Genomic DNA, 27,795 nt, shown 5'->3' on the forward strand with positions numbered 1-27,795 from the left:
CCTCCATACTCGTAAAAGAAATCGTTTAGGACAGCGACACGGTTTCCAAAACACAACTTTGACTTCTTATTTCTATAAAAGTATTTATTGAAAAGTGATATATGTATACTTTTATAAAATTATTTTTCAAGACAAATCTATATATATAATTTTTATATTTTCAAACTCAACAACTTAAAAGTTATTTATGATTTATATTCCTAAGATTTGATTTAAGCATTGTCCTAAACTACTTTCTTTATAAGTATGGAGTAATATGTATTGGTAACAGTACAGTATATACAGCAGTAGTAGTAGAATATACTGTACTGTAGGGGGAGGTTTGGGCCGGCAGAGGAATGGGCCAGTCGCACATGCCGTCTGCGTGCGCTTCCCGCGACCTAGAATATCGCCCACTCGCTCAACCGCATATCCCTTCCTAATAACCTCTCCGATCCGTAAACCTCGCCCATGCGCCACGTCCCCCCTAGTGTCCTACCTCCCGGACCACCCGGTCTTGGTAGACCACGTCCACCTCCCCAACTAAAATATCCTCCCTAACCCAACCACCCCACGGTAACCCACGTACTTAACGCGAGTTACCCCCCGCAAAGATCCAACCGCCTCTCGCACCGCCCGCCTGTCCACCCACGCCTACTGACGAACCCGGCCCACCTCTCCGGGCCCCACCATGTCGTCACCACGCAGGCCAAAATCGGGGAGAGCGTGTCGTGGTCCCACCTGTCATTGGCTTCGTGGGTGGGAGCGGGTCACGTGCATCTCGACATGACTCGAGGAGGTAACCATGGTTATGGTAACCCCACCGCCTTGACACCCGTGGTTAGGGGTGGGGGCGCGCGATGCCGCCACGTGTGACGATCGGACGGCTGCGGAGGGCATCGGGGTTGGGCGACCCGCCTATTTAACCGCGGGGGCCTCGTCTTCCTCAGGCCACGCAGCGATCTGAAGTGAAACAGCAAAAAAAATCAAACAAAAAGAAAAAATATTCCCCATCTGTGAAATTCGCAAAACCCTAGCGCGGCGGCGATGTCGAACACGAGGGTGTTCTTCGACATGACCGTCGGCGGAGCTCCGGCGGGGCGGATCGTGATGGAGCTGTACGCGAAGGACGTGCCGCGGACGGCGGAGAACTTCCGCGCGCTCTGCACCGGCGAGAAGGGCGTGGGCAAGAGCGGCAAGCCGCTGCACTACAAGGGGAGCACCTTCCACCGCGTGATCCCGGAGTTCATGTGCCAGGGCGGCGACTTCACCCGCGGCAACGGCACGGGAGGGGAGTCGATCTACGGCGAGAAGTTCGCCGACGAGGTGTTCAAGTTCAAGCACGACAGCCCCGGCATCCTGTCCATGGCGAACGCCGGGCCCAACACTAACGGGTCCCAGTTCTTCATCTGCACCGTGCCCTGCAGCTGGCTGGACGGGAAGCACGTCGTGTTCGGCCGCGTCGTCGAGGGCATGGACGTCGTCAAGGCCATCGAGAAGGTGGGATCCCGCGGCGGGAGCACCGCCAAGCCGGTCGTCATCGCCGACTGCGGCCAGCTCTCCTAGATCTGTGCTGTTCCCCTTCGCCTTTCGCCAGTATCAGTCGTCTTGAGTCGTCGAGTCCCTAAATAAGGAGGAGGTGGTGGTGGTGTTAGTCTTTTTATGAGTTCGTGTCGTGTTGGTGAGATGAGATCGCCCATGGTTTGGTTGGATTAGGCGGAGTTCTTGGATCGATTCGGTGGAGTTGGATCTGCGATCCTTCTTGGGGTTGGTTTTAAATCTTAATTCGTGTCGCTGCTTCTATGATATCGCTATCAATCAATGAGAACATTTGGGATCCGTGGATTTTCTGTGATCTTACACCTGTGTGGTTGTTTGTTCTTGCGACAGTACTAACGTTCTTGCGATTAAAGTAGATTAAACTATCTTCGTGAGATGAGCGGTTTGTCGCCGCGTGATGCCTGACTTTGATGTGATTTGTGGGACTTCGTCTTATCCATTTGGTTATTATTATTTTTTTATTTTGCACCGAGGCTCTCTCTCTGATGTGATCCACTGTTTCTGATCTCTGATGTTACCACCACCAGAGGGTAATTTGATCGCTTACCAGATCTCTGAAATTATGCTTACCGGTTAGAGGGGTAAATGATCTTACAAGTTGTTTACAGGTTCAAGAGGTGAACATAATTGCGTTTCACCAGAGGATACTAGAACCTTTTTTGTGTTGAAAAATCTATTATTAAGGGCAGCAGTACTAAACTGAATTATTATGTCTTGAAAATTCTATTATTAAGGGCAGGAGTACTAAACTGAAGGTCGCCGTTATTTTAGTGAAAAGACAAAAGTTGCAACACCTGTAGTAGGAGTAGTACTCCACTTTGAAGAATGACCATTCTGAAATTTGCTAGGTACGCTGTCACTGCCATCATCTTGCTGCCTTGCCTCCCACAAGGCCACAACCCAGCGTACAATTGTACAATCAATTCTCTCTGTTTTTTTTAAATCACAACTTTCATTAGCCATACTAATAACTCCCTCCGTAAAAAAAAAAGACAAACCCTGATTTCCGTGCCCAACGTTTGACCGTCCGTCTTATCTGAAAAAATTATGAAAAAAATTAAAAAGACAAGTCACGCATAAAATATTAATCATGTTTTATCATCTAATAACAATGAAAATATAAATTATAAAAAAATTTCATATAAGACGGACAGTTAAAGTTGGACACGGAAACTCAGGGTTTGCCTTTTTTTTTACGGAGTAGTACTTAGTACTATAGTATTTTTTTACCGCGAGCACACAATATATTTGGATGGATCTTAGATTTTTTTGATAAACTTAGAGGTTGTTCAGATTGATATAATTTCAAAGCATACCAATTTTAAGTAAAGTTATCAAAAACATGCATCCGTTTAGTTTTTTACCAATTGCTAAACACATAAAAAATCCTGTCAAAATTTAGCAATATTGTCAACTTGCAAAAATTTGTTCAAGTTTGTTTTGACTACAATATGAACATCTTATTTTTAGCAACACAACGGTAGATAGCTTTACCAAATATATTTTCCTATACTAGCAGTGAGACTTACTCCCTCCGTCCCAAAAAAAAGACAAACCCTAGTTTTCGTGTCCAACGTTTAACCGTTCGTCTTATTTGAAAAAGTTATGAAAAAATTAAAAAGATAAGTCACGCATAAAGTATTAATCATATTTTATCATCTAACAACAATGAAAATACTAATTATAAAAAAATTCATATAAGACGGATAGTCAAACGTTGGCACAGGAACCCACGTTTTGACTTTTTTTTTTTATAAGATGGAGGGAGTATCCTTGACATCAATCACGAAATTTCCCTCATCCCGAGCGGTACGAATCGCATCTCGTGGTAGCACCACCAGTCAGGTCTAGCGGAACAAAAACGGAGCTAGTCAGATTTGGAATCTGTTTATACAATTCCATCTCCATTTGATCGCAGCATATTCCTTTCCTGTTGCAATTAACGCTAGCGTCATCATCACAAAGTGCAACTCATAATCTCATACGCAGATTGATTTGATTCTCCGTGTAAGGTGAGTTTAGTTCCAAACTTTTTTTTCAAACTTTCAACTTTTTCATCACATCAAAATTTTTTTACATACAAACTTTAAACTTTTTTGTCACATCGTTCCAATTTTAATTAAATTTTCAATTTTGGTCTAAACTAAACACACCCTAGGTAAAAATACCGACAAATTACCATCATCTTCCGAAAACGTGCAAGCAAAAAATGGCAAAGGATTGTCATGAAAGTTTACACGCTCGGTCGATTTTTTTCTCCCTGTGTGTGTGAGCCAGGTGACGGTGGGGCCCACATGGGTAGAGAGAATACAGGGAAAAGAGGCTTGGGTCCCACGAGACAGCGGCTGGTGGCGGTGAAAAGGAGGACGGCGCGCGAGATTCGAGGCAGCAGAGGAGGGTTTTGTTTGGCGTTTGGCTCATGAATGAATGGATGGATGAGGGTGGGGCCCACGTACGTGTGCGTGCAGGTCCAGGTCGCGTTGGTGCTACGCAGTGTTTGACCCGGGGTGGGTGGTTGGGTCGGGTTGGGCGGGTCGGGGTCGCCGCGCGCGTCGGGGATCGCGTCGCATTGGTTTGGCCCACCACTACTATTGCTTTCCCTGCCCAGCCCAAATGCAAAATGATGATTGGCCTGGCCCTCGTCGCGTCTCGCCTGTCAGCCGCGAAAATATTGGCTCACTCCGTCCCAAAATAAATCACAGATAACATATTATTATATTTTATTATTATATAATAAAATAAATATTAAGCATAAATATTATTGGATGTTCAAACGTTGGACATATAAACCACAACTACACAACATAGTACTATTTTTAGGTCCCCATCGTTTCGCTTTTTTTTCTGGCTTATTAGGAAATAAAAATAAATTTGTAGGTAAAATTTTTATATATGTGTTCTTGATGACTTAAAAGCCAATGCTGAAAAAGAAAGTACGTTGAAAATATCTCAAAATCAATCTCAAAATTAAGTTTGAATATTTAAAATTTGGCTTTTTCTTTGGCTTATTAGGCCATCCGATGGGAGCCTTAGTGTATTTTTTTCACGTTTTAAATTGATCTTGCTGTCAATTTTACTATGCATAAAGGTTGACATATATTCCTAGATATAGGTACAAATATTAGGATTCAAAATTTGTATACAATTTAAATGTAAATATACTTATAGTTATTATTTGAGAACACGTTGCATAAAAAAAAGTATAGTACGATACTCACTCCTTCGAAAAAATCTAAGACCTATTTTATTTTTGGTTTCTGTAAAAATCTGAGTCATATTTGTAGTCAACATGTGCTAAATTAAATTGTTGATCGGAAACCAAGAAACAATTCTAGTACTTATTGATTGCATGTTCATTGGTTTTGCCATATAGTGAGTGAGTTAATTGCTTCTTGGTTTTAATGAAAAAGAAATAGATCTCATATTTTTGGAAGGATCCATCTACTTTTGATAGTCATATTTCCAAATCTGAAAATTTTATTTTTGATAGGCATATTTTAATTCAACAACCTATCCTCTTAATGAATTTCTCGGATTTAATGCATGACTCTCCATTCTTCTACACAAAATTGGCTATATGGGCATCGAGAAATGTAAATATTAATGAATCGCTTGTTTACGAGAAATGACTATTAGCATGTTTAAATGGATGATAAATAGAATAACTTATTCTTAATCTATATGCCAAGATGAAATATTACTATCAAAAGTAGATAGAAGGAGTACTACGTTCTAGCGCTACGAGTTTGTTTTTTTTTTATCATACGAGTTGTACTTTTATACCCAAAAAAGTCACTCTGTCCTGTCCTGTTGAAGATTACAGTACTGGTGGGTTGATCTTCTAGAAACAGAAAATATACTTTACAATGGATTAGTAGTATGGTTTGGAAATTATGGAGTGGTGACGAGTAGTCTGTTGAAGCAGAAATCGCTGGCAATCAAAAGTAGATTAGAAACAGTGGATTTGGGGCGTGATGGCGGTGAGGTTGCAACCGCGCAAGCAACGGCGTCAATGCCTCCGCCGGTCTGCCGTGATTACTTCACCTGCGACCACTCGTCTGCTCTGCGTCATTCTGCCTGACATCCTCCTCCGTTCTTGTCGCTTTCACAACGTGGAAAATGAGGGCTCCATTATTTTGTACGATTTTCGTAACGTATGAATAAGAATAAAAAAAATATAGGAACAATATGAAAATATATGTGTAAACTTAAGAATTGAAAAACATCGAAAACTTTACCATGTATGTTCAGTAAACAATCCAAAAAATTTAAAACATTGGGTTGGAGTGGATTGTTTTTTCCCCCTATAAAAGTAGAGTGATAATAAATTCCTTTTTGCTGGATCCCTTTAAAACAGATGGCAGTTTAGTGTCACTCCAAAGGATCCCATATTTCTCTATTTTTCCTTTAAAATTTCTTTGAAACGAATGAGCCCGGAATGGCTCATCATCTTCCATTCCTCCTCTCAGTTCCATCCAACTCACACATGGATAGAGTGGAGATGCATCACTGAACACAAGCTAGTTTCAGAAACATCACTGAAACAGCCAAGCATGCTGGTGGTAGTATCTATCACAGGATTTAGGAGCAGCTGCAGGAAGAAGAGAATTCGGTTTCGGTGCTACCTTTCATCCTCTGATCTCAGCTGTGTTCAGTTCAGCTCTTGGCATTGCTAAAAGGAATTGTTAGTTCTATCTAGTTCAGTTCAGCTCTGAATATGCTGGTTTTACGTTTGTTGCAGATGGTGTCTGTCACTGAAGACTGAAACTACATTTAAACTGTATATGTATCATGCACGATTAGATCCAGATGGGCTCCTTTTCTGGCAGAAAACCATATACATCAATACATGCTGGTTGCTGGATCTTCATGTCTATTCTTTCCTGCTGGATCTACTATAGCTTATTACTAGTAGATTTCCCAGATAATATTACCTCGATTTTTCAGATAGACAAATTCTGTCTTTGCACAGAACCACACAGAAGACGACTTACTTTCTTCACCCTGCATGCTGGATATATAGCCCTTCAACCTATAAAATCGATGGAGATATCATCATCAACAGGGAACTATCATCTCATATAAGTTAAAATTTGACCTTATCTGATCTGCCATAAACTGAACTTTGGTTCTACTTAGTGATTATCTGGGAAAAAAATTGTTTTTTATCCATCCCACACATACCTATACAAAATTTATCAAATCCCAATGCAATGTATTTATCCTCTACTTTTACAAACTTCAGTAGAATAATTATTTTAAAATAAATTTATTTTGAGATTCAAAATAAATGGGAGGGATGGAAAATGATCATATTCTGAAACGGAGGGACTGAGGGAGTATTCGTTATACTACTGCTGCTTATCTTCTCTTCTGGGATAGGGTGGCACTGTGGCAGAGCATATTGAACGTTCTTTGGGGAGAGAGCCCAGTTTGACAAATAGCCCAAATTGGCCTACTAGTCACTGGGCTTAAAGCTCTGAGCATTTTTTATTGGGCTCAGTTCAGAATTATCGGGTTTTATCCCTCAATTCTTCAGCTTTTGATCACAAAGGAATAAGTCTATTTTGCCTTCCTCATCTCTTGCCTTTGATTGAATCATATCTCTCAACCATAAAACTATAGGTATAATGTCTCTTCCAACTTCAGAAACTGGTGCAAAATGACTCCTTGAATGGTTTAGGAAGCTGTTTTTGTTGTCGTGATAGGTGAGACCCACATGTCAGCGACTTTCGCCTATCTCATCCTCTTACTTACCTCTCTCCTCTCTTCAATCTTCCCTCCTCCTCTCTCACCTTCTAGTCGCTCACCTGTTGTTTTGATGCCCCAACCTCCTCTCCCTCGCTGCTGCAGCCACTGCCTATTGCTGCTTTTGCTTCAACACCACCATCGCAACCTCCTCTCTCCCTCATCGTCACAGTTGTCGTATGTTGCTGCTGCTGCTTCGGGGAAGTCGAGGGAAATGGAGGAGGCGCTCGCGGCCACAGGAGGACCGGGTCTAACAGGCGACCTTGGGAGGGTAGGATCCAGCTATAGGGCGATGTCCGGTGGAAGAGCCAAGGTGTCGGTGACCTTATCTCCTTCCGAGTAGCGGTGGCGCCGACATCGAGCTTGAGTGGCCACATTGTCTCCTCTCCATCCTCTCCCGATCATCGCGGATGACGGCTTTGCCATCGTTGGGCTTGAGCTCTTCTTTATCCTCCACTACCACGCCATTTGCGTATCTTGCCCAGACCGTCTGAGCCCAAGGAGAGATCTTATTTTGCGCCCCCGGTTGCACTGGATTTGATTTTAAAATCACCATCCGCGTACCCGACCTGATTTTGCGGTTAAGAGATCTGATTCAACCGAGGGCAAGAGACGAGGGAAGCAAATAGATTTATCCCTTCACAGAAACATGACTACTGACTAGTGTCTTATTTGGGTGGGCTTCAATCCTGGCCCATCCACATGTATGGGACAAGGCCTAACTAGCACATTTATAATTGTCTTGTTTTTCATATATCCAGATATCTATTTAGCCATAAGTATGGCTTCTTTGTGAGAGATTTACCGATAAAGATCTGATTATTCCTAAACGGCAAAATAGGCAGGCCCCCAGCGGAGGACTCATCAAGGGCTAAAATCACGCGATGAACAATATCATGGGCCTTAACTAGCCCTTGTCCCCTTTCTCATGCTGAATCAAACATTCAAATCAGATTCGATTTAAATAGTTTCAAACCTTTCAGGACATCCTTTCATTGTTCTCCACTGTACTGGTAAGAGTAAAACAACTGTACTGGTAAGAGAAAAACAATACATTGAGAAAACTAGGATATTGGGATATTGTGGTATTGTCTTGCTCACAAAAAGAATAATATATGTATTTTATTTCCCTAAAGAATGATGAATATATATGATTAGCAGTTGCTATCAATCTTGGCTGCATGGCCAAAATACAATACTCTCCTATGGTAAGCTAGCTAGAACTGCTAACCAGTCTCACTCACACACTATTGCAAAACAAGATGAACACTCGCTCAACTGTTTGATGATGAATATAGAAGCTAACAAAATTTGTAATTACTAATAATTAAACCTTTAATCACTAGCTACTTTGCTAGTAGTAATCCGATCGAATTCTTCTTCCTCCTCCTCTTCTTCTTCTCTCGTTGCACTGATCCAAAAAAGTTGGATTTCTGGCAATGGCCAATCAGGATTTCATTCTACCCGCCTCATCCTGCTCGCCGCGCTGCCGCCTTGTCACGCCGGATCTGTTGCCGCCGGAGCCGCGCCTCCGCGGTCATCGCCGCCTTGCACGCCATCGCCGCCCGCTTCTGTCCCAGGTGGTACCACTCCGCCGCCGCCGCCGCCGCCGCGGCCTTGGCGGCGGCGACGGCGACGGCATCGTCGTCGTCCTCCTCCGGCGCCCGCGCCGGCTCGTTCAGGTCCAGCACCGGCGCCGGCCGGACAATGTCGGCTGCCGCCGCCGCCGCCTCCACCCGCCGCTTCCGATTCACCTCCTCTTCCTCCTCATGCTCCCGCTGCCGCTTCAGCTGCAAATAGTAAAAATGAAAAAAAACGTAAAAAAAGAGAAAATGAAAAAAAAGTAAGATGAGGTTGACTCCGACTCAATTGGGGATTATTCGGAAAGGTCGCATCTTTCTTTCCATTTGGACTGGTTGCCAACCATGCCGGGGTGTCAGGTGTGTGTCCACGCAAACACCTCGACCAAAGAATTGAATTGAAGCGCAAGAAAAGAGTAGCACTAGTGAAGCATTGACCTTATCATCTATCTACAACAACGATGAATCGATCGAACATAATTTGTTTTTACGATTTTAGAGGATGCAAAAATTGGAGATGAATCGATCGAACATAATTTGTTTTTACGATTTTAGAGGATGCAAAAATTGGAATATATGTAGCTGTAAATTTTTTTACCTTGCGCTGCATCTGCTTCAATCCGTCATTGGTGCTCCTCGAGCTCTGCAGCCGGACTCTGTACTCCTCGATTTGCTGTTTTTTTATTCACCACAAAGATGAACAAGTGTGTCAAAATCCCAACGATTTTTGCGATCGGGATAGTTGAACTCGAGAGCGAATTCTTCATCCATCCATTCAGTTGGAGAGAGAGATAAAGACTTGGATAGATAGAGAGAGAGAGAGGGTTTGATAAATCTCACCTTGGATAGATGCGAGTTTTCCTGCGACAAGCTCGCGACGACGGCGCGCTGCTCCTCAACCCACTGATGAGCAAAGCAGGGAAGCAAAAAAGAACAGATCAATACTGCTTACAAGCTAAAATCAAATCGAATCCGATCGAATTGGGAGGAGAAGAGAGAGCGAGCGAATCAGATCTCACCTCCGCGTGCGACGCCGGCGCCTTCCTGGGCGGCGCCGCCCTCGCCGCCACGTCGTCGCCGCTGCTCTCGTCGGGGACGAGGAACGCGAGCGGCGTGTCGGGGCTGGCGGCGGCCTCGTGTCGCCGCCCCACGTCCGCGGGCGGCGCCGGCTTCTTCTCCCCAGGCGTCGTCCTCGGCCGGCGACATCCCCACGAGGGGATCTCCTCGCGCTGGACGCGGCGTCTGCGGCGGCGGCGATGGCGCGCGCGCACGAGGTCGGCCAGGTCGCGGAGGATGGCGGCCACCTCGTGCTCCTCCTCGGTGAACGCCTCGACGACGACGCCACCGCTGCTCGCCATGGCGGCGGCGGAATCGGCAGCGAGAGCGGAGGAGAGATTTCTTCGTGAGCGAGGCGAGAGAGAGAGAGAGAGGGAGAGAGAGCTGAGCTGCGGATTGGTTTGGTTTATAGCGAGAGCGCCACGTGGCAGCGGGGAGGGCGTGGGGATTAGGTGACCGCACGGTGGACTCCACGGGTGACTGACTGGTGGGTCCCTGGTTTTAGCGACTCCGTTATGGTTTTGCGTGCGGAGGGAGTCTGGTTTTAAAGGCTTCACAATACCGCCCCCTGTTTCAGGTTTTTTTTTTTCCTCCGTGTAAACAGGGAAATCTCCTATTGAGTTTACATGTCATGAATCTAAGCAAAAGGCTTAATTTCAAAATGAGGGGAAATCTAGTGAGTTACTACAAGGGAACTGTACTAATTTCTAGGAAAATTTAACTAAATTTTCCTTAAACTAGCGAGTTCGACACGGACGAGCGATCAAATAAGATCGAGTTTTTGTTGAGAGCAGGGATTTAATAATAATTTTGTAAACAATATCCATATGTTTCAAAGGAGGGCTGAATAATTTAGCACTCGCATTTTCATTAATTACGCCCCCATCATTTTTAGATTATTTGCTTCACGCTTTTTAAAATGTTTTCTTAAAGAAAATTTTCCCTACTACATTTGCTAAAACCATATTTGTTCTAAACTATTATTTGTTTTTTTATTTTTTTTCAATGCATCTAATTTCTTCATATAAAAAAAGTACTTCACTACACTCGAGTACCTTTCGATCGAGCAACATAAAACATCTCAAATTAATTACAGCTTTTTGCCACCCATTGGCATCTGTGACTGTCAAATGTCATGTCAACTTGTCTGAAAATTCCTTTTTGTCAGATGAACACACAGAAACAGCAGCAGTGACAGTTTTGCTATGCTAATAAGCTAGATCAACCTCAGCTGCGGCGGCTGTCTGCTGCCGCCATGGTACGGCGAGCAGAAGAGCTCCATCTGCGGCGGCGGTGGCGGCGGCGGCGCAGGCAGCACGGCCACCGGACGCAGGGAAGAGACGTCGTGGAGCCGGCTGCTGTGCTGCCACGCCGCCGACACGGCGGCGGCGGCGGCGTCTGGCCTTGGATGATGGTATTGAGGGAATTGAAACTGCCACATCTGCTGCTGCTGCTGATGCTGATGCTGATTGGGCATGAGCTGCTGCTGAATCTTCATAATGGCTGGGTTTGGATTGCACATGTACTGTGGCATCTGCTACTCGATGGCCAAGAAACAAACTGTGATGAGAAATTGAGAATACAATTGAATTTGTATAGCAAAAAAGAAAACAATCATGTTGTTTGCAGTCTCTCTTTTATCCACATTTCGTTTTGTCGGAAAAGGAACAGGCTATGATCAATAACGATAGAAGTGGTTTTTTTTTTCTGTATTGTAAGTTGTCACAAGAAAAGGAGTTTGTACTAGTAACTGTTATGAGATGCCTATAAAAAAGTTAGTGGTTGTCTATAAGGCATTGACAGAAAAACGCCTCACAAATCTTGCAAATTCTAATAGTACTATTAATGATGTAAATCTTTCTTTTGTTTCAGAAGCAATGTGCAAGGACAAACCTGTTGAAGTAGTAGTGCAGTGTGCGTCAAATTCCCCCTGGTGTAAGGGAGATGCTGAATTGGATATGGCATTGCACCGCGGGGAGCGATCGGGGGATGTAAATACTGAACATGCTGCACCCCTGATAACGCCGCAGAAGTGGGCAAGTTCAGAAAATTACCACTGACCTGAAAGAAGCAACACAACATCTTTCATATAGAAACAGAGATAGAAGGAAAACTGAAGTAGCTGAGATGGTTGAAAAGGCGGTCACTGCTCACCATCTTTTGTCGGGCAATGGTCGTGTCGCAAACACTGCAAGATGGCTGAACAGGTAGCCTTACATCGAAATGCAAGGCGTAGAACTTCTCGTCTTGTGCACCATTCTTACTTATGGTAGAACCGTCTGGAGACCTTGAAATGTGACTGTGACAAACTTCCTCAGGTTTTACCCGGTTTTGTGATGCCTTCTCTTTGTCCAAATGCATTTGGATGAGATGACACATGTAGACATGGGTAATGCTTCTCTTCCATGTCTTCGAGGGGGTACCATTTTTATTAACGAGGGAAAGCTGCAGATATAAAATTTGTCAGCTCAGTAGTCAAAGAATACAATCATAGCAGTTAACATATAAATATCCCTTCATGATATCAGCCTTAATAGAACATAGCATTCAACTTAGGAGAGAGAGTTTCCTTATCCATTTATTCTGGAAGAAAAGAAGGCATAGAAAAATGGATATGTTAACAATACTTACATTCTCATGTTCTCCAGTTCCTTTCACAGTTTCTGCGGCAGTATTATTACACGACGCCAGTGTGTTTGAAGATGGCCTGGAAAAGGGACATATTTAGAGATCGATGATGAAAACAACACTGAAGGTTTAATCGAAAGTTACTTGATCAAATACCTATGCGAGGCACAAGGTTTTGAAGTCTGGACCGGTGGCACAATTTCTGACAATAGTGACCATGTATTAGCCAAGAAATAGTAGAAGCATCGTGACTAGTTGGACAAAACGGTATGAACTATTCAACCTATAAATTGTTATGACACTATAAAGCTCTATGAGTACCTTGGGCAGTGTTATTCTTGACATTTTTCCTGTCATGTTCCAGAATATCAGGCTTCTTAGAATTTTCCTGCAGAAAATTCATATTGGGGAGAAAGCATGAATCGTAAGGACAGACTGAAAAGTGAAAAAATGACACCGAGGGGCACAAAGCAGTACCAGGCACCGAGGGGCTTCTATCTTTGTGGGATGAATTGTACTATTATCAAACTGCACTTTCAGTTGCTTCCGACTGCAAACAGAAATAATCAAATAAACATGGAGAGACCATTTACCAAAATACAATACGAGATACGACAGCCATGAGCAATTTCCAACCTGTTATTGTAGTCTTTAGATGGGCTCGGTAAATTCGTTACAATTCCCAAAGAAATATCATGTATTTGCCCATCATTTGACAAAGTTGGATTTGTGTTGTTGCAGGTACCACCACAAGGCACATGATTTATTTGTGAAACATTGCCAGTTCGTTCCACTGGTTCATCAAGGGCAGGTTGGTTAGCTACTTCCGTACCGGCAGTTGGCAATGCCGATATTTTCTCATCCACCTTTGTTGCTCCTGTAGAAGTAACCAGTCAATTATATATGCAACACATTGTCAAAAAGATGCTGAATATAGTGATTAATACGATAATAGCAAGTCAAACACTCAAACTGCAAACATACCTGCTGAATAAGACACTGAAGTAACATTTAAATCTAAGTTATCTTCTGCCATTCCTCTGTCGGACGACAGTTCACAAAGATGGGGTATTTGAGATAAAGATAGCAAAGCATCCACAACTACCTCCTCCTCCTTCGAAAAATGATTCGCCAACTGCTAAGCAAGAATGAAGAAAAAATGATTCATTTTCAATATTTGGTCCTGCCTCTTGACAAAATGAAGAGATATTTATGAGCACAAAAACTTACCGGAATTGCATTACATCTTGTTTCTCGATCCATAAGGAAAGTCTGAGAGCTGATAGCTGAAAGATGGCGCCTCTTCTTGACATGCCGCGGTGATGTAGAAACAGTTTGACTGGCACGTTTATTTATGGCTGAAAGTAGGGGGAAAACAGAATTTAAATATTAACTCAGAAATGTAAATCTTTAATCTATAATTTGAACTGTTATTTTCAGTACTCAAAACACTTTAGTTAATAAAACATCTAATATGTGTATGCACCAGAGCTCACGGAATTAAAATGAAAATGGTATGTTCAAATATCATAGCGAACCATCAGTTTGGGTTTTGTGTTCTCACAGGTGAATAGTACCCACCTTAATTAAAAAAATGCACTCTATATTTTCTATCCCGCTGTAAAATCTTACAGTATTATATGCTAAAAGTCTTGCGAGAAAAAATAGCACAGCATATTCACTTAGCCCCACCATAGATGTAAACTAAAAGGAAAAGGCATGATAAAAGCACACGAAATAAGTTGTCCCTTTCTATAGCTCTGAGAGAGAGGATATACAGTGATTAGTACTCCTACCTGATCTTAATTTTCTAGGAACCGGTGGATCAATAGCATCACAATCCTCAGCCACCTTTGAAACAGAAAAATGAACAAAAAAGATGTACATAAAGAACAGGAAGCAAATGATTGAACAGCAGAGAAGGCTAATAAACGGGACACAAACCTTCCCAAGGCTCTTCACTCTCTTCCTACTAATCAGACTGCTGAAGCTAGCTGTGGTCAGTGAGGAGAGCACTGTATCATCGTAGTCTCCATCAGAACCTCCTTCCTCCCCTTTCATGTCCATGTCAGTGTTGCTTAATCTCCACTTCAAAACCTTTGCCTTTCCTTTCTTCTGCCTAGATATCAGGTTTAGATCTCCACCTTCACTCATATTTTTGTTGTTGTCTGTAAACAATGTACAGAGGCGACTGGCATTAGATATCGTGTGTAACTTTGTACTCCGGTAACTAAAGAATTTTATCTTTTGAAAGGTTGTAGGTACAGTTTTTAGTTTCACCGTACTCCAGTTTAGATAAACTAATCGTTTAGAACCAATAAGCACTTCATCCAAGTGTTTAGTTCAGAGTCTTTTTAAATAGTTTTTGTTGACAAAATATTTTTAAATAGTTAAGAATCAGATGACACTCTTGGAAATAATGCACTATTCATCTGATGAAAAGGTGTACAGCTACAGAACCTGTATATTAAAAAAAAAGAAAATAAAAGCAATATATAGAATCATTTAAAAAGGAAAAGCAGGAGGAAAAATAAGCTCATTGGTGAATGTCATATCATGCTGCGAGGAGAACTTTGTGTTGTGAAAAGGATAGTAATCACAAGGTATGGCTTGGGGTGCATATCTACACGTAAGCAGTAGGTGACAATCGTTAAGACCCAAGACAACATCATAATATTTTGGAGATTTCTTCACGAAAGTTTAACCTCATCGAACCATCCAAAACCAGAAAGGTCTAAACAATAAAACTTTCCCCGAAAAAAAGGTACTACCAAAAAAAAAGAGGTTTCTTGTGGTGTGTGATCGATGGTGAGGAAAGTTGGCATATTTTGTATGAGCTCATCCATCCAAAGTTCCAAACCAAAAGGCCAAACCTTATATTGACTGTTTAAACATAAATTCATGACAAACCTAGATTCACTGTCTGAACATAAACTCATGACAAACTTAATTTGACCTTATATTGACTAATACAAATTCATGACAAGCTTGTACAACTACTGCTTAGTGCTTACTCTACTCATATATGATGTAATCATTTACTCTAGCTACTATGCAGTAGTGGTGGTCTCTAGCCAACCCCCTAGCAGTAGTACACTAGATGGTGTGATCCTGCCCAAAGCAATACTACAAGGGTGCTAATTTTCCAAGAAAATAACCTTAAAATGGGGTTTCAAAAAGAAAATAACCTTAAAACCAATCACAGCGCCATACTAGGACCCTATATCAAGGTGATCAGTGGGGCCCACCAGAGTGGAACAAAAGAACAAAAAAGAGCACCAGAAAAGATTATTTTTTTATTTGTAAGGATGCATTAGGAAAGGCAAAGGAGAGATAATTAAGATAAGGGGCATTTTGGGGAAAGATATATGCATGAGTGAGAAAGGAAAGCTGCTGGGTTAGTTCACTGTAACCATCTGGACTGGACACATGAGAGAGAAGAGAGAAGAGAGAGAGACCACTGGGGCAGAAGAGAACAGAACATTACATACCAGCAGCAGCAGCAGCAGCAGTAGGAGAGGAGGAAGAGGAGGAGCCACTCCTTATCATGTGTCTTCTTGTGAGCCCAGCCACCAGCTTCTCCCTCTTCTTCTCCATATCCACCATCCAAAAGGTTATATGCCCAAAAGATCTCAGAAAATCTCCATCTCCCTTTCTCTCCTCTCCTCCACACTTACCATAGGCCTACACTACACACAACAAATGCAGCAGTAATCAGTATGAATGAATACAAGAAGATATACACACACAGAGAGACTCAACAACAAAGTGAACTCCAGCTTTATGGAAGAGGAGTAATGCTAGTATTGAGACAAGGAGACAGCATCCAGAGGGTCAGCAGTACAATGGAAGCAAAGGCAATACCAAAAGGTTAGGATAAAAAAAGGGGGAGTTATGCAGCTTGGTCCTGTGTGATGAAATGCAGAAGAATTAGATGCTAGCAAAGCTGATGAGGGAAGGGGGGAAAGGTGATAGAAAAAGAAGAATTTTTTTTCTCTGGTGGTGTTTCTTGACTGGAAAAGATTCATGGATCTTTAGCCCCCCAAGAATCTCAAAAAGAAAAAAAAAGACTGCATAGAGTTGCAAATCATTATCCAGATCCAACCAAAGACACCATCTTTCTGAATTCTTCAGGGTAAAAATGAAATAAGATTTTGGCTCCCATTCGCTGCAGGGAAAAGATAGAGATAAGATCACTCTGCGCACATGGTCGCATCGCACCTTGGAAAATGAATTCAGGGTATTCTCCCCCACACAAAAGGCTTGTGAATTTTAACGTCAAATGCTCTGTCCGTTTCAAGAAAAGGAAGTAGTAATAAACTATTTAATTCATGCTACTAAACTAGTCATATGATTTGATTTGCAGTGAACTCCACATTTCATACCCTTTTGTCTCGAAATCGAAATTATGCCAAGAAGTTAATCAAACAAACGATGGAGACGAAGCATGTAGCAAAAACATAAACCAAACCGCGAAATCAAAGCCAACCGAAATAAGATAGACAGACAGAACAGCGGTCAAGCCCATCCTGAAATCGAGACGCAACCACGACATCAAAGAAACCGCAAGAAACAGGGCAGAATTGCAGGGCAGTTGATGAAGAAGAAGAAGAAGAAGAAGAAGAAGAAGAAGAAGAAGAAGAACACAATCCACAACCAAAACCAGCAGATGAATCCCCCTTCCCTTCCTCCAATCCATCCATCCATCCATACAAACAGACCACTCCGAAGCACTAACCTCCAGTCATATGCCTATGCACCGATCCATCTCTCCCTCCCTCTCTCCAAGCTTCTTGATCAGCAGCAACAGAGAGAGATAAAGAGAAAGAGAAAGAGAAAGAGAAGATGCGAGATGGAGATGGAGAAGAAGGCGAGGAGGCGAGCGAGCGAGGGAGAGAAGGGATGAGTAAATGCGAGGTGGAATGGAAGAGCAGCAACTGCAGGAGACGTCGCGCTTTTTGTTGGCCGCTTTGGCGTGGGCAGAAACGGAAACCTTGCATCTGCATGCGCTGCGCTGCGGCTGCCACTGCACTTGCATCTGCGGCTCACTGCCCCACATGTACTACCACTTCCTGTATAGACCAACCAAACACCAATACAGCAAAGGTGAAACCAAGGTGGATGGTGGTGGTGATTGGTGCAGGGTGATCTGCTCCTGCTTCTATGGCAATCCCTATCTCCCACTTAAAAAATATCCCCAATCTCTCTTTCTAACTGGGTATTTAGAGCAAAATATTGTTATTGTGGGTTATCTATTATTCTAGTTCTTATTGTTGCCTGACTATTAGCTCTCTTTGAGAGGTTTTTTTAATAAGTAGCTATAGCTTCTTTTAAGTAAAGGCTGGAATTTATATTCCATTATTAAACAAGCTAAATAATTTTTAGAAAAAACCTTAATAAATAATTAAAAATAAATGGTCTAATCAGTAATGCAATAGAACAAAGTTTTAGCTTTTATTGCAGTCAAGGCCTAATTATCTATTATATAAAAAAATACTGAAATTTTGGTATGGTTGGTTGCTTGATTTTATCTCTGCTGCATCCACAGTTTTAATTAATCTAACCTTATTTTTTAAAAAAAACTTAATAGATTTATTAGTTTATTAAAACGAGTGGTCTAAGTAATACAATAGAATACAATTTTATGATAAAACACATATTCTTTTAGGAGGTAGAGCATTATAGTTCATTTCGGTCATCTGGTAAACAATATGAAAAGGAAAACATGGTAACATGTGTGTGATTAGCTAGCTGTAATTAAAAGTGCAATCAAGGCAAAGTTATGGATGAATCTACCACGTGTAAATATGGAGTCCTCTCTGTTGGCATGTGATTAATTGTACCACTCTTTGTACAATCTGCTCTGGTCCATTTACAATATCACATCTGAACGTACTGATTCCAATTATACACCGCGATATACTATATCTTTTGATTTAATGGAGGAGAACATGCAAATATGCAATTCAAATGGCTCAAGATGATTTTCTTGGAAGAGAGTAGAAATGAGATCATGCATACACATGAGTTAGGAACTCATCCCGCGCATACGCAAAACGGACAACTCATTAGTACATGATTAATTATGTATTACAAAACAGAGTAGTTATTTTTTTTAGAATAGTACTAATATGATTTTTAAAAATAACTTTTCTATAGAGTTTTTTTGAAAAACACAAAGTTTAGTAATTAAAAAAAATGTACGCGTGAAAAACGACAAACATAAGGTGGAAAATATGGCTGCCGAACAGAGCCAAAATCAGTTGCAGTGTGCAGAGGTGTCAGTGACTCATGGATTAGACAGCATGCCACCAAAACAGAGAAAAAAAGAGATAGCAATACGATTACTATGCTAGTCTCACTGGCACGTGGGCCATGCAGCTGACGCAGCACAGCACCGTGTCTCAAGGGCTGTCCAGAGTTTGTGTGGGCCACAAACTAACTACGCACAGAAGGTTCAATGGGCCCATATTTGCAATCCGTTCTGGCCCAATACCTGACAGCCCACAGCAAGCCCACCAGAGAGCTGGGCCCACGCGTCAGTTACACGTAGCGCGTGTCCCCTCTCGTTTGCCTCCGAATCGGGTAAAGCCGCCGGTGGACGGAATCGACGGCGGAGATCCCATCCCTTCCCCTTCGCCTTCACATATTCCTTCCCCCTCCAATCCCAACACAGCAGCAGCAATTCTTTACTTACCGTCTTTGCAACCTTATCCACCTCCTAACCACTCACTGACATCTTGGACCCACACCCCAGATCTAGCCCTCCCCGCGCCGGGTATAAAACCCGTCACGTTTCCCCCCATCCTTTACCAATGCCCCCGTCGCGAGCGCGTCCACGTCAGCAAAGTCCCTGCATGACCCACCGGTGACACTGCCAGGTGGGTCCTTCTTCCTCCTGGGCCCACAGTCAGTGACTACGCGTAGCGGACGGGAAGAGAAAAGGTAAATTATTTACTCTTACGATTACGCTAATTTCCTCGCGTCCTTTGCTTGCTTAGATTATCCCCAAAAAGGAAATTATTAAACTCAAAAGACTCTTGTATTTTCTCTCCCCTTGGTTTTGAATTCGCTCGCCGCCGACGCGGGTGGCTTCCGTCGAGAAGCTTCTGGAAGCTTCCGGGACCGGGGCGCCGTCCCCCGCCTCGGCGTTCGTGCGTGCGGCGGCGAGGCGGCCCGTGGCTCGGCGATCGATCCGTTGCTTGCTTGCTTGCTGCGGGAGGAAAGGTATTCCCCTCTCGTTAGGATTCGATTTCCCGTACACGTTACGAATATTAGCTTGTGGTTTTAGATGTGGATTAGGCGGCTGCTGCTGCCGTAGTAGTAGCGGAGCTGCGATTTCTGCGCTTCGGTGGTGTTTCCGCTGCTGCAATCGCCCCGCGCGAGGTGGCGTTCGGTTCAAAGCTGTGCGCATTTGGGGAGATTTGCGAGTCAAATGTAGCGATTCCCTGTGTGCTCCGTTGATTTATCCGCCTAGGTAGGCATTAGACTCGTCTGAATTGCGGGGAGCGGTTTTGGCTGTTCGTTTGATTTCTACCTGTGTGCTTCCATTTTATTCGTTTTCAAACTTCCGAAACTAATATATGTTTTCAGCATGTTTAGGTTATTTGGTTTGGTCTTGTCTGTACTAGTAATCATGTGGATTCCTCCTATTGCTTGTAGTGCTTGTAGTAATCAAAAGGGTTCCTGGAAGTTGCTATGATGCTACCATGATTGAACACTGCACTTTTAAATGCACAATTGATCATGCAGTAGGAAAGGAGTGCTTCCATTTATTCATGTCTGCTGTTCTGCAATTGCTCCTGTAAATTTGATGCTCATAGTCCATCTTTGTTTTCCTAGGCCATTTTTGCTCAAAAAAACTGTATACCCCATGCTCTAACAGATGTTTCTGTGAAATAGGGCTCAAGATGGTCGTCTCAATCATTACCAGAGCTTTAATGTAAGTAGCAGCGGTAGTTTCCTTTTAATTTCTGGAAAGGGGCAATGATTTTGGCCACACCTGTTATGTGTTTTGCTATCTTTTGATTTTGCAGACTTATTCTTGGATATGCATACCCAGCCTATGATTGCTACAAGACAGTGGAGCTGAACAGACCTGAGGTTGAGCAGTTGCGGTTCTGGTGTCAGTACTGGTTTGTATTGGACACCCCCTTTACTTTAGACTATCATTCTTGGATTTAATTCTCTACTTGATCACATGCTCAGTGATGATTTTACAGGATTTTACTAGCAGTTCTAACTGTTTTTGAGAGAGTTGGGGATAATTTTGTATCATGGTAATGTGGCCATCTGTTATTGTGGTTTTTTTTGTGGTTGCAGTTTGGAGGGAACTTTCATGCTTGCTGATGATGATTTTGTTATCATACAGGTTACCAATGTATAGTGAAGCAAAGCTGGCATTTATCGTGTATCTATGGTATCCCAAGACACAGGTATGAATTTCTTATCTCTTTTTAATTTCAAAATCGTATGGCTTTTGTAATGGAGAGCATTTTCAGGGCACTTCCTATGTGTATGAGTCATTCTTCAAGCCGTACATTGGCAAACATGAAGCTGAAATTGATCGCAATCTACTTGAGTTGAGGACTAGAGCTGGTGATATGGCAGTTCATTACTTCCAGAAGATCGCAGACTACAGTCACACAAGGTTCTATGAAATCTTGCAATATATTGCTTCGCAGTCAGAGGCTCAAAGATCTCGTCCTCAGGTACTTCAGAAAACTCTTGAAGTTGCTTGCCAGCCATAATCTCTCAGTTACTTCCATTTGCTGGTGGAAGTTAGAAGAATAGGTCTGCAGCATCGTCTCTCTCTTGGGCAGATCGGAACTAGTAATCTTCATGATTCATGATTGTATTTAAAATTTCAGAATCAAATGCATGCAGTAACATACGCATTCAGCAAATTTGACATACCTATGAGGTTATGACCTATTGGTTCTATATTCCTTTCAGCCCTGCATTTTTCACATCCCATGTCTACCATTAGGTATTTAGGTTCATATTTGTGTTGCTGTTGATGAGATGCACAATCATTTTCATAAGTAAGACTTAGCTTAATCGTGGTATAAATGTACTACCAAGCCTTTCTATGGAAAGGTCTGACATATGCATTTCAGTGCATTTTTTCTTCTTAGTGCTTGAAGAATTTGGGTTACTATATGATATATGAATTTGATTCTGATCCTGTGGGATATTTACTGAACTAACAATGAAAATCCAACTTAAAAATAATATCGCGAGGTTCCAGAAAGATAGTTAACCTAATGCCATTTCAGTGGATTATTCACTATTTCTCTATCAGTGGTACCTTTTTTGAGAACTTATGTGCAGCTGTTTGAAAGGCTGTGTTTGACTGCTTGTTGTTGAGAAGTTCACGCCAACTGAATGTATATGTCCGGCTACGTGATCACCATCTAGCGACTTACATTTTTCTTGTTTGTTTCATCAATGGGTCTGTTAGGGGGAACCAATAGTTTTAAACACAGTAGCTTATTTTTTAAAATCTAAATTAAGCATTGTTCTTAGATGTATTAGTAATATCTGTTGTTAGCTGGTGTCCTTTATTTCTCTGGATTATTTCTGAGCTTAGGAGCTTGAGCTAATTTGACCATGCTGAATCAATTTCTTAATATGGTAGTTTTACTAGTTCTTGTTGTAAGGTGCTGGAAAGTTTCTAAAATTGCTTCAGCAAGAGAAGCACAACCAAGTGGATCCGATTCATTTAGGTCGTGTGTTATTGTGGTTATCTTTTGCCAAGCTCCCTTAGCAGTGACTCCTAACTAGGGAAGTTATTTTGCGCCCTAATTCCATCTGTGTTTCAAACATGACCCTTTATTTTATTATCTTAACTTGGTTAATCATGGTGCTGATTTTACCCTCCAAATAACCTGGGTCCACGAACCAATTGTTTTTTGGGTCTCTAGGAATAGGATGTGGAACCTTGCTGATGTCGAAATGGACCTATTATATGTTTATTAGGAGTAAATGTATAGGCGCTTCATAGTTCTGAAGTTGCTATTTTTTGTGTTCCAACCTTTCTTGTCTTGTTATTTTACCATATTTATAATTTTTTTGACTGTTTCATATAAACTATTCATTTTGTTACATGGAAATTACCGTGTATAGTTTGGCAATGCAAATATTTGTGGTCATTTTCTGGCAGGGTTCAAGTTGAACATCTCCAATTTATTTTTGCTTCTAGCAAAGTTTTTTTTTTTTTTGCAGGGATGCTTCTAGCAAAGTTTGTTTCATGCACATTTTTTCTCATGTTAAATTATTACTACCACCATCACACTCATTATGATGTTACACTACTCGTCATAGTACTAATGTATGTTCAGTTTACTGACAAAGTAGGCTATCTGGGCACAGTTTACTGACAAAGTTGGTTAAATTAAAACTACCACCATCACACTCATTTTCAGTTTACTAATGTATGTCTAGTAAAGTTGTTGACATGATGCATGATTGAGTTGTTATCTGAGCACTTAGAGGTGTAATATCCGCTTCATGTTTCTCAGTTGTATGTTCAGATGATTGTTTTTGAACTAGATATTTATTACTACCTTCATATTTTAATGTATGACGCCGTTGACTTTTTATCAAACGTTTGACCATTCGTCTTATTCAAAAAATTTATGTAATTATTATTTATTTTATTGTGATTTGATTCATCATTAAATGTTCTTTAAGCATGACATAAATATTTTCATATTTGCACAAAATTTTTAAATAAAACAAATGGTCAAACGTTGGTCGAAAAGTCAACGGCGTCATACGTTACGATACGGAGGGAGTATTTATTATCGCGTGATGCCTGCATCAGCTTATATCTGTGTAGAGCTACGACCTGACTCTCAACGTCTCTGTTTCTGCAGGCACAGCAACACCAGCAGCGTCCACCACCTCCACGGACTCGGCAGGTGAACCCTGCACCGCCGCCTGTTCCTTCACCGTCAGCGCCTCCGCTGCCGCCACAGCCTCCGCCGCCAAGGAACCAAGCTCAAGCTGACAAGGCCCCAATTCCGGTCGCCCCTCCAGGCGCCGCCGTGCCTCCTGCACAGCCACAGCCACAGCCACCTCAAGCAGGCGCTGAAGCCGTCACAACGGAGAGCACCGAGGCGACGCAGGCGGCCAATCCACCGGCGACGACGGCGAGCAACCCGCATCAAGCGCCGGTAATACCCGACGAGGAGACGCTCATCCAGGAGGCGATCCGGATGACACGGAGCCGGCTCAGGAGGCGCATGGGTGGAGCTTGAACTGGACCGCCGCCGATGTACGTAAAGCTCCCACGCCACGGGATCATTTCTCGTCATACGTTTCGCTCTCGACGCAGGGTGCACACTGCACTGCATGCACATCCTGAAATCTGAATCCTGTGTAAAAAAAAAAAAACAATCTGAAGCCTGTTGGTTTCGTTTCGCGGTTTCGCAATTGTGTATAGATCCCACCAGGTCACCAGGAAGTAGAACAGTAGATTGATGGACATTGTGATGGCACGAGAAGATCAGTAACCGAGTACATTGGTAAAGAAAGAAAGATACTTGGTTGGTAGATGATATGTGAATGTGAGCAACTTAGGACAATTGTCCCTCATCTCCTTGCCCTGTGACAATTGTCCTTTCCTCCTTGCCGACGATAAGATACAAGCTGATTCTTTTCTTTTCTATCACTCTCAAGATACTCTTCGGCCTGAAAAAATTGAGGATATATTGCCAAAGCTGAAGTCACATCTTTGTCACACACGAGAATCTCATGGTAATGCAAGAACTTCATTGTCTGCTAAGGAAATCAAAGTTTGCACTTAGTTTCATCCCTGCCAATATGATACCTTCATATATTTCCTCATAAAGTATAAGGCCCTGTTTAGTTTGCGAAAAGAATTTTTTTTTGGATGTCACATTGGACGACCGGATGTCGGAAGCGGTTTTCGGACACGAATGAAAAAACTAATTTCATAACTCGTCTGGAAACCGTGAGGTAAATTTTTTTAGCCTAATTAAACCGTCATTAGCACATATGAGTTACTGTAGCACTTATAGCTAATTATGGACTAATTCGTCTCGTGACTTTCATGTAAACTGTGCAATTAGTTTTTCTTTTTATTTATATTTAATGCTCTATGTATGTATCCAAAGATTTGATGTGATGTTTTTGGGGAAAAAAATTGGGTACTAAACCAGGCCTAAATCACTCCATATCTAAACTTCCGAGGCCATCTTTCAGCAGACCTAGATAAAAGAAAACAACAACAACAAACGAACGAAACTTCGACCTCGTTTTATATTTCGTTTGTGAACTTGTGATGGCACCCCAAAAAAGGGGGAAAAAATGTCAGGCAAGAAGCCAACGAAACTTCGACCTCGTTTTATATTTCAGAACTAACTTCGACCTCGTTGATAGACGATGCTTCCTATGTGAAGATCAGCTACAGGTTTACTTTTGTCATTCTCGAAAGTCCCTATCTGTGTCGCTCTAGTTGAAATTTCGCCAAAGCACTGAGACCAGGAGCCAACCTGGATCAGGTCCCAGCTAGCTGTTGATGGCAACCTGGTTGGCTGCTTCCTACAACCTTATGTTCCATTCCGTTGTGCCAGATATTTAGACATATACAGTACTTCATCCGTTTCACAATGTAAGTCATTATAGCATTTCCCTCATTTATATTAATATTAATGAATCTAGATGTCTAGATTTATTAATATCAATATGAATGTGAGAAATGTTAGAATGACTTACATTGTGAAACGGAGAGAGTATCATTTGTTAGAAATAATACCATTAATTGTTCTAAAGTAAGCGTAATTCTAGAATGTATGCATTCAAACCTTGATTCCTTAAATCATTAATAATATATTTGTTATGAAAAAAACTTCCTTCTGATTATATTTTAAATAAATTTTATAAATATATAAAAACAATAATGAGACATGTGCATTGTGTGGATGTTCGAAATGACAAAGAAAATAACGAAGCCATTATAGTCGTCAAGCTTATTTTCCCCACATAACTAAAACGTGGTTGCAAATGTGGGTTCCATATTATCACGTATACTCACGTGATCATGTCACATCTTGATGGGGAAAAAAAATCAGGAGCCGCACCGACTCAAAGGTTGCTTAGGCTTCGTTCGATTGCTCTGGAGGGGGAGTCTAAAATTAATTAAATATTAATTATTACAAATTTAAGAACTGAATTTATTTGTTTTTAAACAACTTCTATATATAAATATTTTTTTAAAAAATTAAATACACCATTTATCAGTTTGAAAAACATGCTAATGAAAACGAGATAGTTGAAGTTTGGAGTTGAAGAATATAACATGGCCTTAGTAGGAACTTATTGTTCCTTTCTCCGATGATCTTCGACCTGAAGATGGGCCAGGAATGTAGTCAAAATTGTACATATTACCCCTTTCCGTATTCTCGTTTTATAAATAGGCCCTCTAGAAAATTTATTTTAAAATAGACCCTTAACTCAACGGCATTAGCAATGGACCGAAGTATGACACATCGGTGTTACAAATTTTGTCGTTGAGAATTGAGATCCTCGCTAAGCTAGCACAAACTCTATGTCGAATTGTCAACAGGTGGTTGCCGCCAAAAACATTGGCGCAAACATTATACATAATTTGAGAAATTAGCTTACATTTAGCCAGAAACCAACGAGTGAATGGTAATTTAGTAATCTGTTGATTACGTTTACATAATATTTACATCATTACTTAAGGGCATATTTGTTGGTTAATCTATCAGTTTACGTCAAGCTCAGGCCAGCTCAGTAAGGTTCTTGTATTTTGATGTCAAGGTTGATGCTGGGTTTATTTTTAGAACAAATTTTTAGTCGGTCTATTTGTAGAACAAGAACATAAGTAGGACTAAGATGTAAAAATTCCGGGGTCTCGTGAATCTGTGATAGTGATAAATCTGTCCTAAATTGTAATGAGGACAAGAGTTCATAAATCTAAAATAGGTAGTACAGCGACAACTCCCCCTGCAGTGTGAAAAACAACAGGTTTATGGTTCTATACGTACTATTAATAAACGTGTATGCGCGTGTGAAATTGGGCATAAATACATTTTGTTCCAGAGGAATTTGGTTCAGATATAAAAGGTACACGCATGGTGAACCTCACGAAATGGAACACTGTTGACTGACCAGTATGTACAGTGCGCTCCATGTTTAACATGCACATGACCATCTTGACCAAAACTAGCCCTAGATACTACAAACCCATGATTGATCTTAATTAACGGCAATTATATTCTCTGCCCTGTTTTTACCATTAACGCTTAAACGAAATGTTGCGAACTGCAAGTCGTCCTGGAGCATCTCCAAGCTAGACATCTCTTAAACCTTGCTCTCCATTTACGGTCCCATCTTTTTACTTAATCACGGAATAAGCTAAACGATATATTTGCAAACGAAAAATAATTTATGAATAAATATATATATGTATATGTATGTTCTTAGTGATTTAAAAGTATAGGCTAAAAAATAAACTTCAATGAAAAACTCTAAAACCAACTCTAAATTTAAAGTTAAAATTTCAAATTTTGGCTAATGAGTATTAGCATATCATCTTTTACCCATTTGATAAGCTAGCTAGTCAAAGATTCATCTCTATATTTTTCATGTGCTCTAACATGCAATATCCTCTCCAAACTACACTCTTCATTTTTTTTGTGGGATCCACATTTCAGTCTATATCTCATTTTTCCTTCTCTTCAGCACAAATGAGTGATTTGACCAGCTATTATTCTGGCTTGCTAGATTTGGCCAGCAAAGGAGTGATTTTACTAGCGGGATGGCTCGGTCAACCAAATATAGCAAGTCTCTTGGTTTGTTTTTTTCTCGGGGTTTGCCTAATTTTGACGTGACGAGAGATCCACCTTTCTTGGAGATGCTCAAATTTTTAGTTGGGTGCCAATTTTTTTAAGTATATGGACACACATTTAAAGTATTAAACGTAAACTAATAACAAAACAAATTACAGATTCCGCCTGTAAACTGCGAGACGAATTTATTAAGCCTAATTAATCCGTCATTAGCAAATGTTTACTGTAGCACCACATTATCAAATCATAGCGTAATTAGGCTCAAAAGATTCGTCTCGTAATTTACATGCAAAATGTGCAATTGATTTTTTTTCGTACACATTTAATACTCCATGCATGTATCCAAACATTTAATGTGACGGAAAAGTTGGAAGTTTGATGAAAAAATTTTGAATCTAAAC

At 41.5% G+C, this 27,795-nt stretch overlaps 4 protein-coding genes across 16 annotated transcripts; 2 read left to right on the top strand and 2 right to left on the bottom strand.

Annotated features, from left to right (window-relative positions):
- The first annotated feature begins 932 nt into the window (after positions 1–932).
- On the top strand, positions 933–1,818 carry LOC4328121 (peptidyl-prolyl cis-trans isomerase). The gene has a single exon (XM_015769741.3). It carries the CDS (start codon positions 1,027–1,029, stop codon positions 1,543–1,545), a length of 519 nt encoding a protein of 172 aa, XP_015625227.1. The 5' UTR covers positions 933–1,026; the 3' UTR covers positions 1,546–1,818.
- A 6,566-nt stretch (positions 1,819–8,384) lies between these two features.
- Positions 8,385–10,280, bottom strand: LOC107276308 (auxilin-related protein 1). The gene is made up of 4 exons (XM_015768462.3): positions 9,887–10,280; positions 9,708–9,770; positions 9,466–9,540; positions 8,385–9,077 (listed from the first exon to the last, which is right to left on the bottom strand). The coding sequence occupies exons 1-4, from the start codon at positions 10,223–10,225 to the stop codon at positions 8,757–8,759; spliced, it is 798 nt and encodes a 265-aa protein (XP_015623948.1). The 5' UTR covers positions 10,226–10,280; the 3' UTR covers positions 8,385–8,756.
- Positions 10,281–10,979: 699 nt separating this feature from the next.
- LOC4328122 (uncharacterized) lies at positions 10,980–17,483 on the bottom strand. 10 transcript variants are annotated; one of them, XM_015767346.3, is made up of 14 exons: positions 17,290–17,483; positions 16,043–16,235; positions 14,496–14,719; positions 14,348–14,402; positions 13,782–13,909; positions 13,536–13,686; positions 13,188–13,428; positions 13,029–13,101; positions 12,873–12,939; positions 12,708–12,753; positions 12,555–12,630; positions 12,078–12,368; positions 11,817–11,984; positions 10,980–11,457 (listed from the first exon to the last, which is right to left on the bottom strand). In XM_015767346.3, exons 2-14 carry the CDS (start codon positions 16,155–16,157, stop codon positions 11,140–11,142), a joined length of 1,953 nt encoding a protein of 650 aa, XP_015622832.1. In that variant the 5' UTR covers positions 16,158–16,235; positions 17,290–17,483; the 3' UTR covers positions 10,980–11,139. The 10 variants fall into 10 exon arrangements, with proteins under 10 accessions (XP_015622832.1, XP_066163570.1, XP_066163572.1 ...); XM_066307473.1 differs by having other exon boundaries at positions 10,980–11,460; XM_066307475.1 differs by having other exon boundaries at positions 13,536–13,689.
- Positions 17,484–19,360: 1,877 nt separating this feature from the next.
- Positions 19,361–24,110, top strand: LOC4328123 (putative HVA22-like protein g). Of its 4 annotated transcripts, XM_066307477.1 has the most exons (8): positions 19,361–19,496; positions 19,658–19,778; positions 20,454–20,493; positions 20,588–20,686; positions 20,774–20,830; positions 20,923–20,986; positions 21,053–21,262; positions 23,432–24,110. In XM_066307477.1, exons 3-8 carry the CDS (start codon positions 20,462–20,464, stop codon positions 23,813–23,815), a joined length of 846 nt encoding a protein of 281 aa, XP_066163574.1. In that variant the 5' UTR covers positions 19,361–19,496; positions 19,658–19,778; positions 20,454–20,461; the 3' UTR covers positions 23,816–24,110. The 4 variants fall into 4 exon arrangements, with proteins under 4 accessions (XP_066163574.1, XP_066163576.1, XP_015622739.1 ...); XM_066307479.1 differs by lacking the exon at positions 19,658–19,778 and having other exon boundaries at positions 19,368–19,496; XM_015767253.3 differs by lacking the exon at positions 19,361–19,496 and having other exon boundaries at positions 19,611–19,778.
- The last annotated feature ends 3,685 nt before the right edge of the window (positions 24,111–27,795 follow it).

Source organism: Oryza sativa, chromosome 2 (assembly GCF_034140825.1).
Source record: "Oryza sativa Japonica Group chromosome 2, ASM3414082v1".
Lineage (NCBI taxonomy): Eukaryota > Viridiplantae > Streptophyta > Magnoliopsida > Poales > Poaceae > Oryza > Oryza sativa.

Coding starts and splice junctions, on each gene's coding strand:
- LOC4328121 (XM_015769741.3), top strand. CDS start 1,027: ATGTCGAACACGAGGGTGTTCTTCGACATGACCGTCGGCGGAGCTCCG.
- LOC107276308 (XM_015768462.3), bottom strand. CDS start 10,225: ATGGCGAGCAGCGGTGGCGTCGTCGTCGAGGCGTTCACCGAGGAGGAG. Junction 9,541..9,707: donor AAAACTCGCATCTATCCAAG/GTGAGATTTATC, acceptor ATAAAAAAACAG/CAAATCGAGGAGTACAGAGT. Junction 9,078..9,465: donor TGAAGCAGATGCAGCGCAAG/GTAAAAAAATTT, acceptor TACTATTTGCAG/CTGAAGCGGCAGCGGGAGCA.
- LOC4328122 (XM_015767342.3), bottom strand. CDS start 16,157: ATGGTGGATATGGAGAAGAAGAGGGAGAAGCTGGTGGCTGGGCTCACA. Junction 14,720..16,042: donor TGCTGCTGCTGCTGCTGCTG/GTATGTAATGTT, acceptor CATTGTTTACAG/ACAACAACAAAAATATGAGT. Junction 13,690..13,781: donor CAAGATGTAATGCAATTCCG/GTAAGTTTTTGT, acceptor ATTCTTGCTTAG/CAGTTGGCGAATCATTTTTC.
- LOC4328123 (XM_066307477.1), top strand. CDS start 20,462: ATGGTCGTCTCAATCATTACCAGAGCTTTAAT. Junction 20,831..20,922: donor GGGGATAATTTTGTATCATG/GTAATGTGGCCA, acceptor GTTATCATACAG/GTTACCAATGTATAGTGAAG. Junction 20,987..21,052: donor TATGGTATCCCAAGACACAG/GTATGAATTTCT, acceptor GAGCATTTTCAG/GGCACTTCCTATGTGTATGA.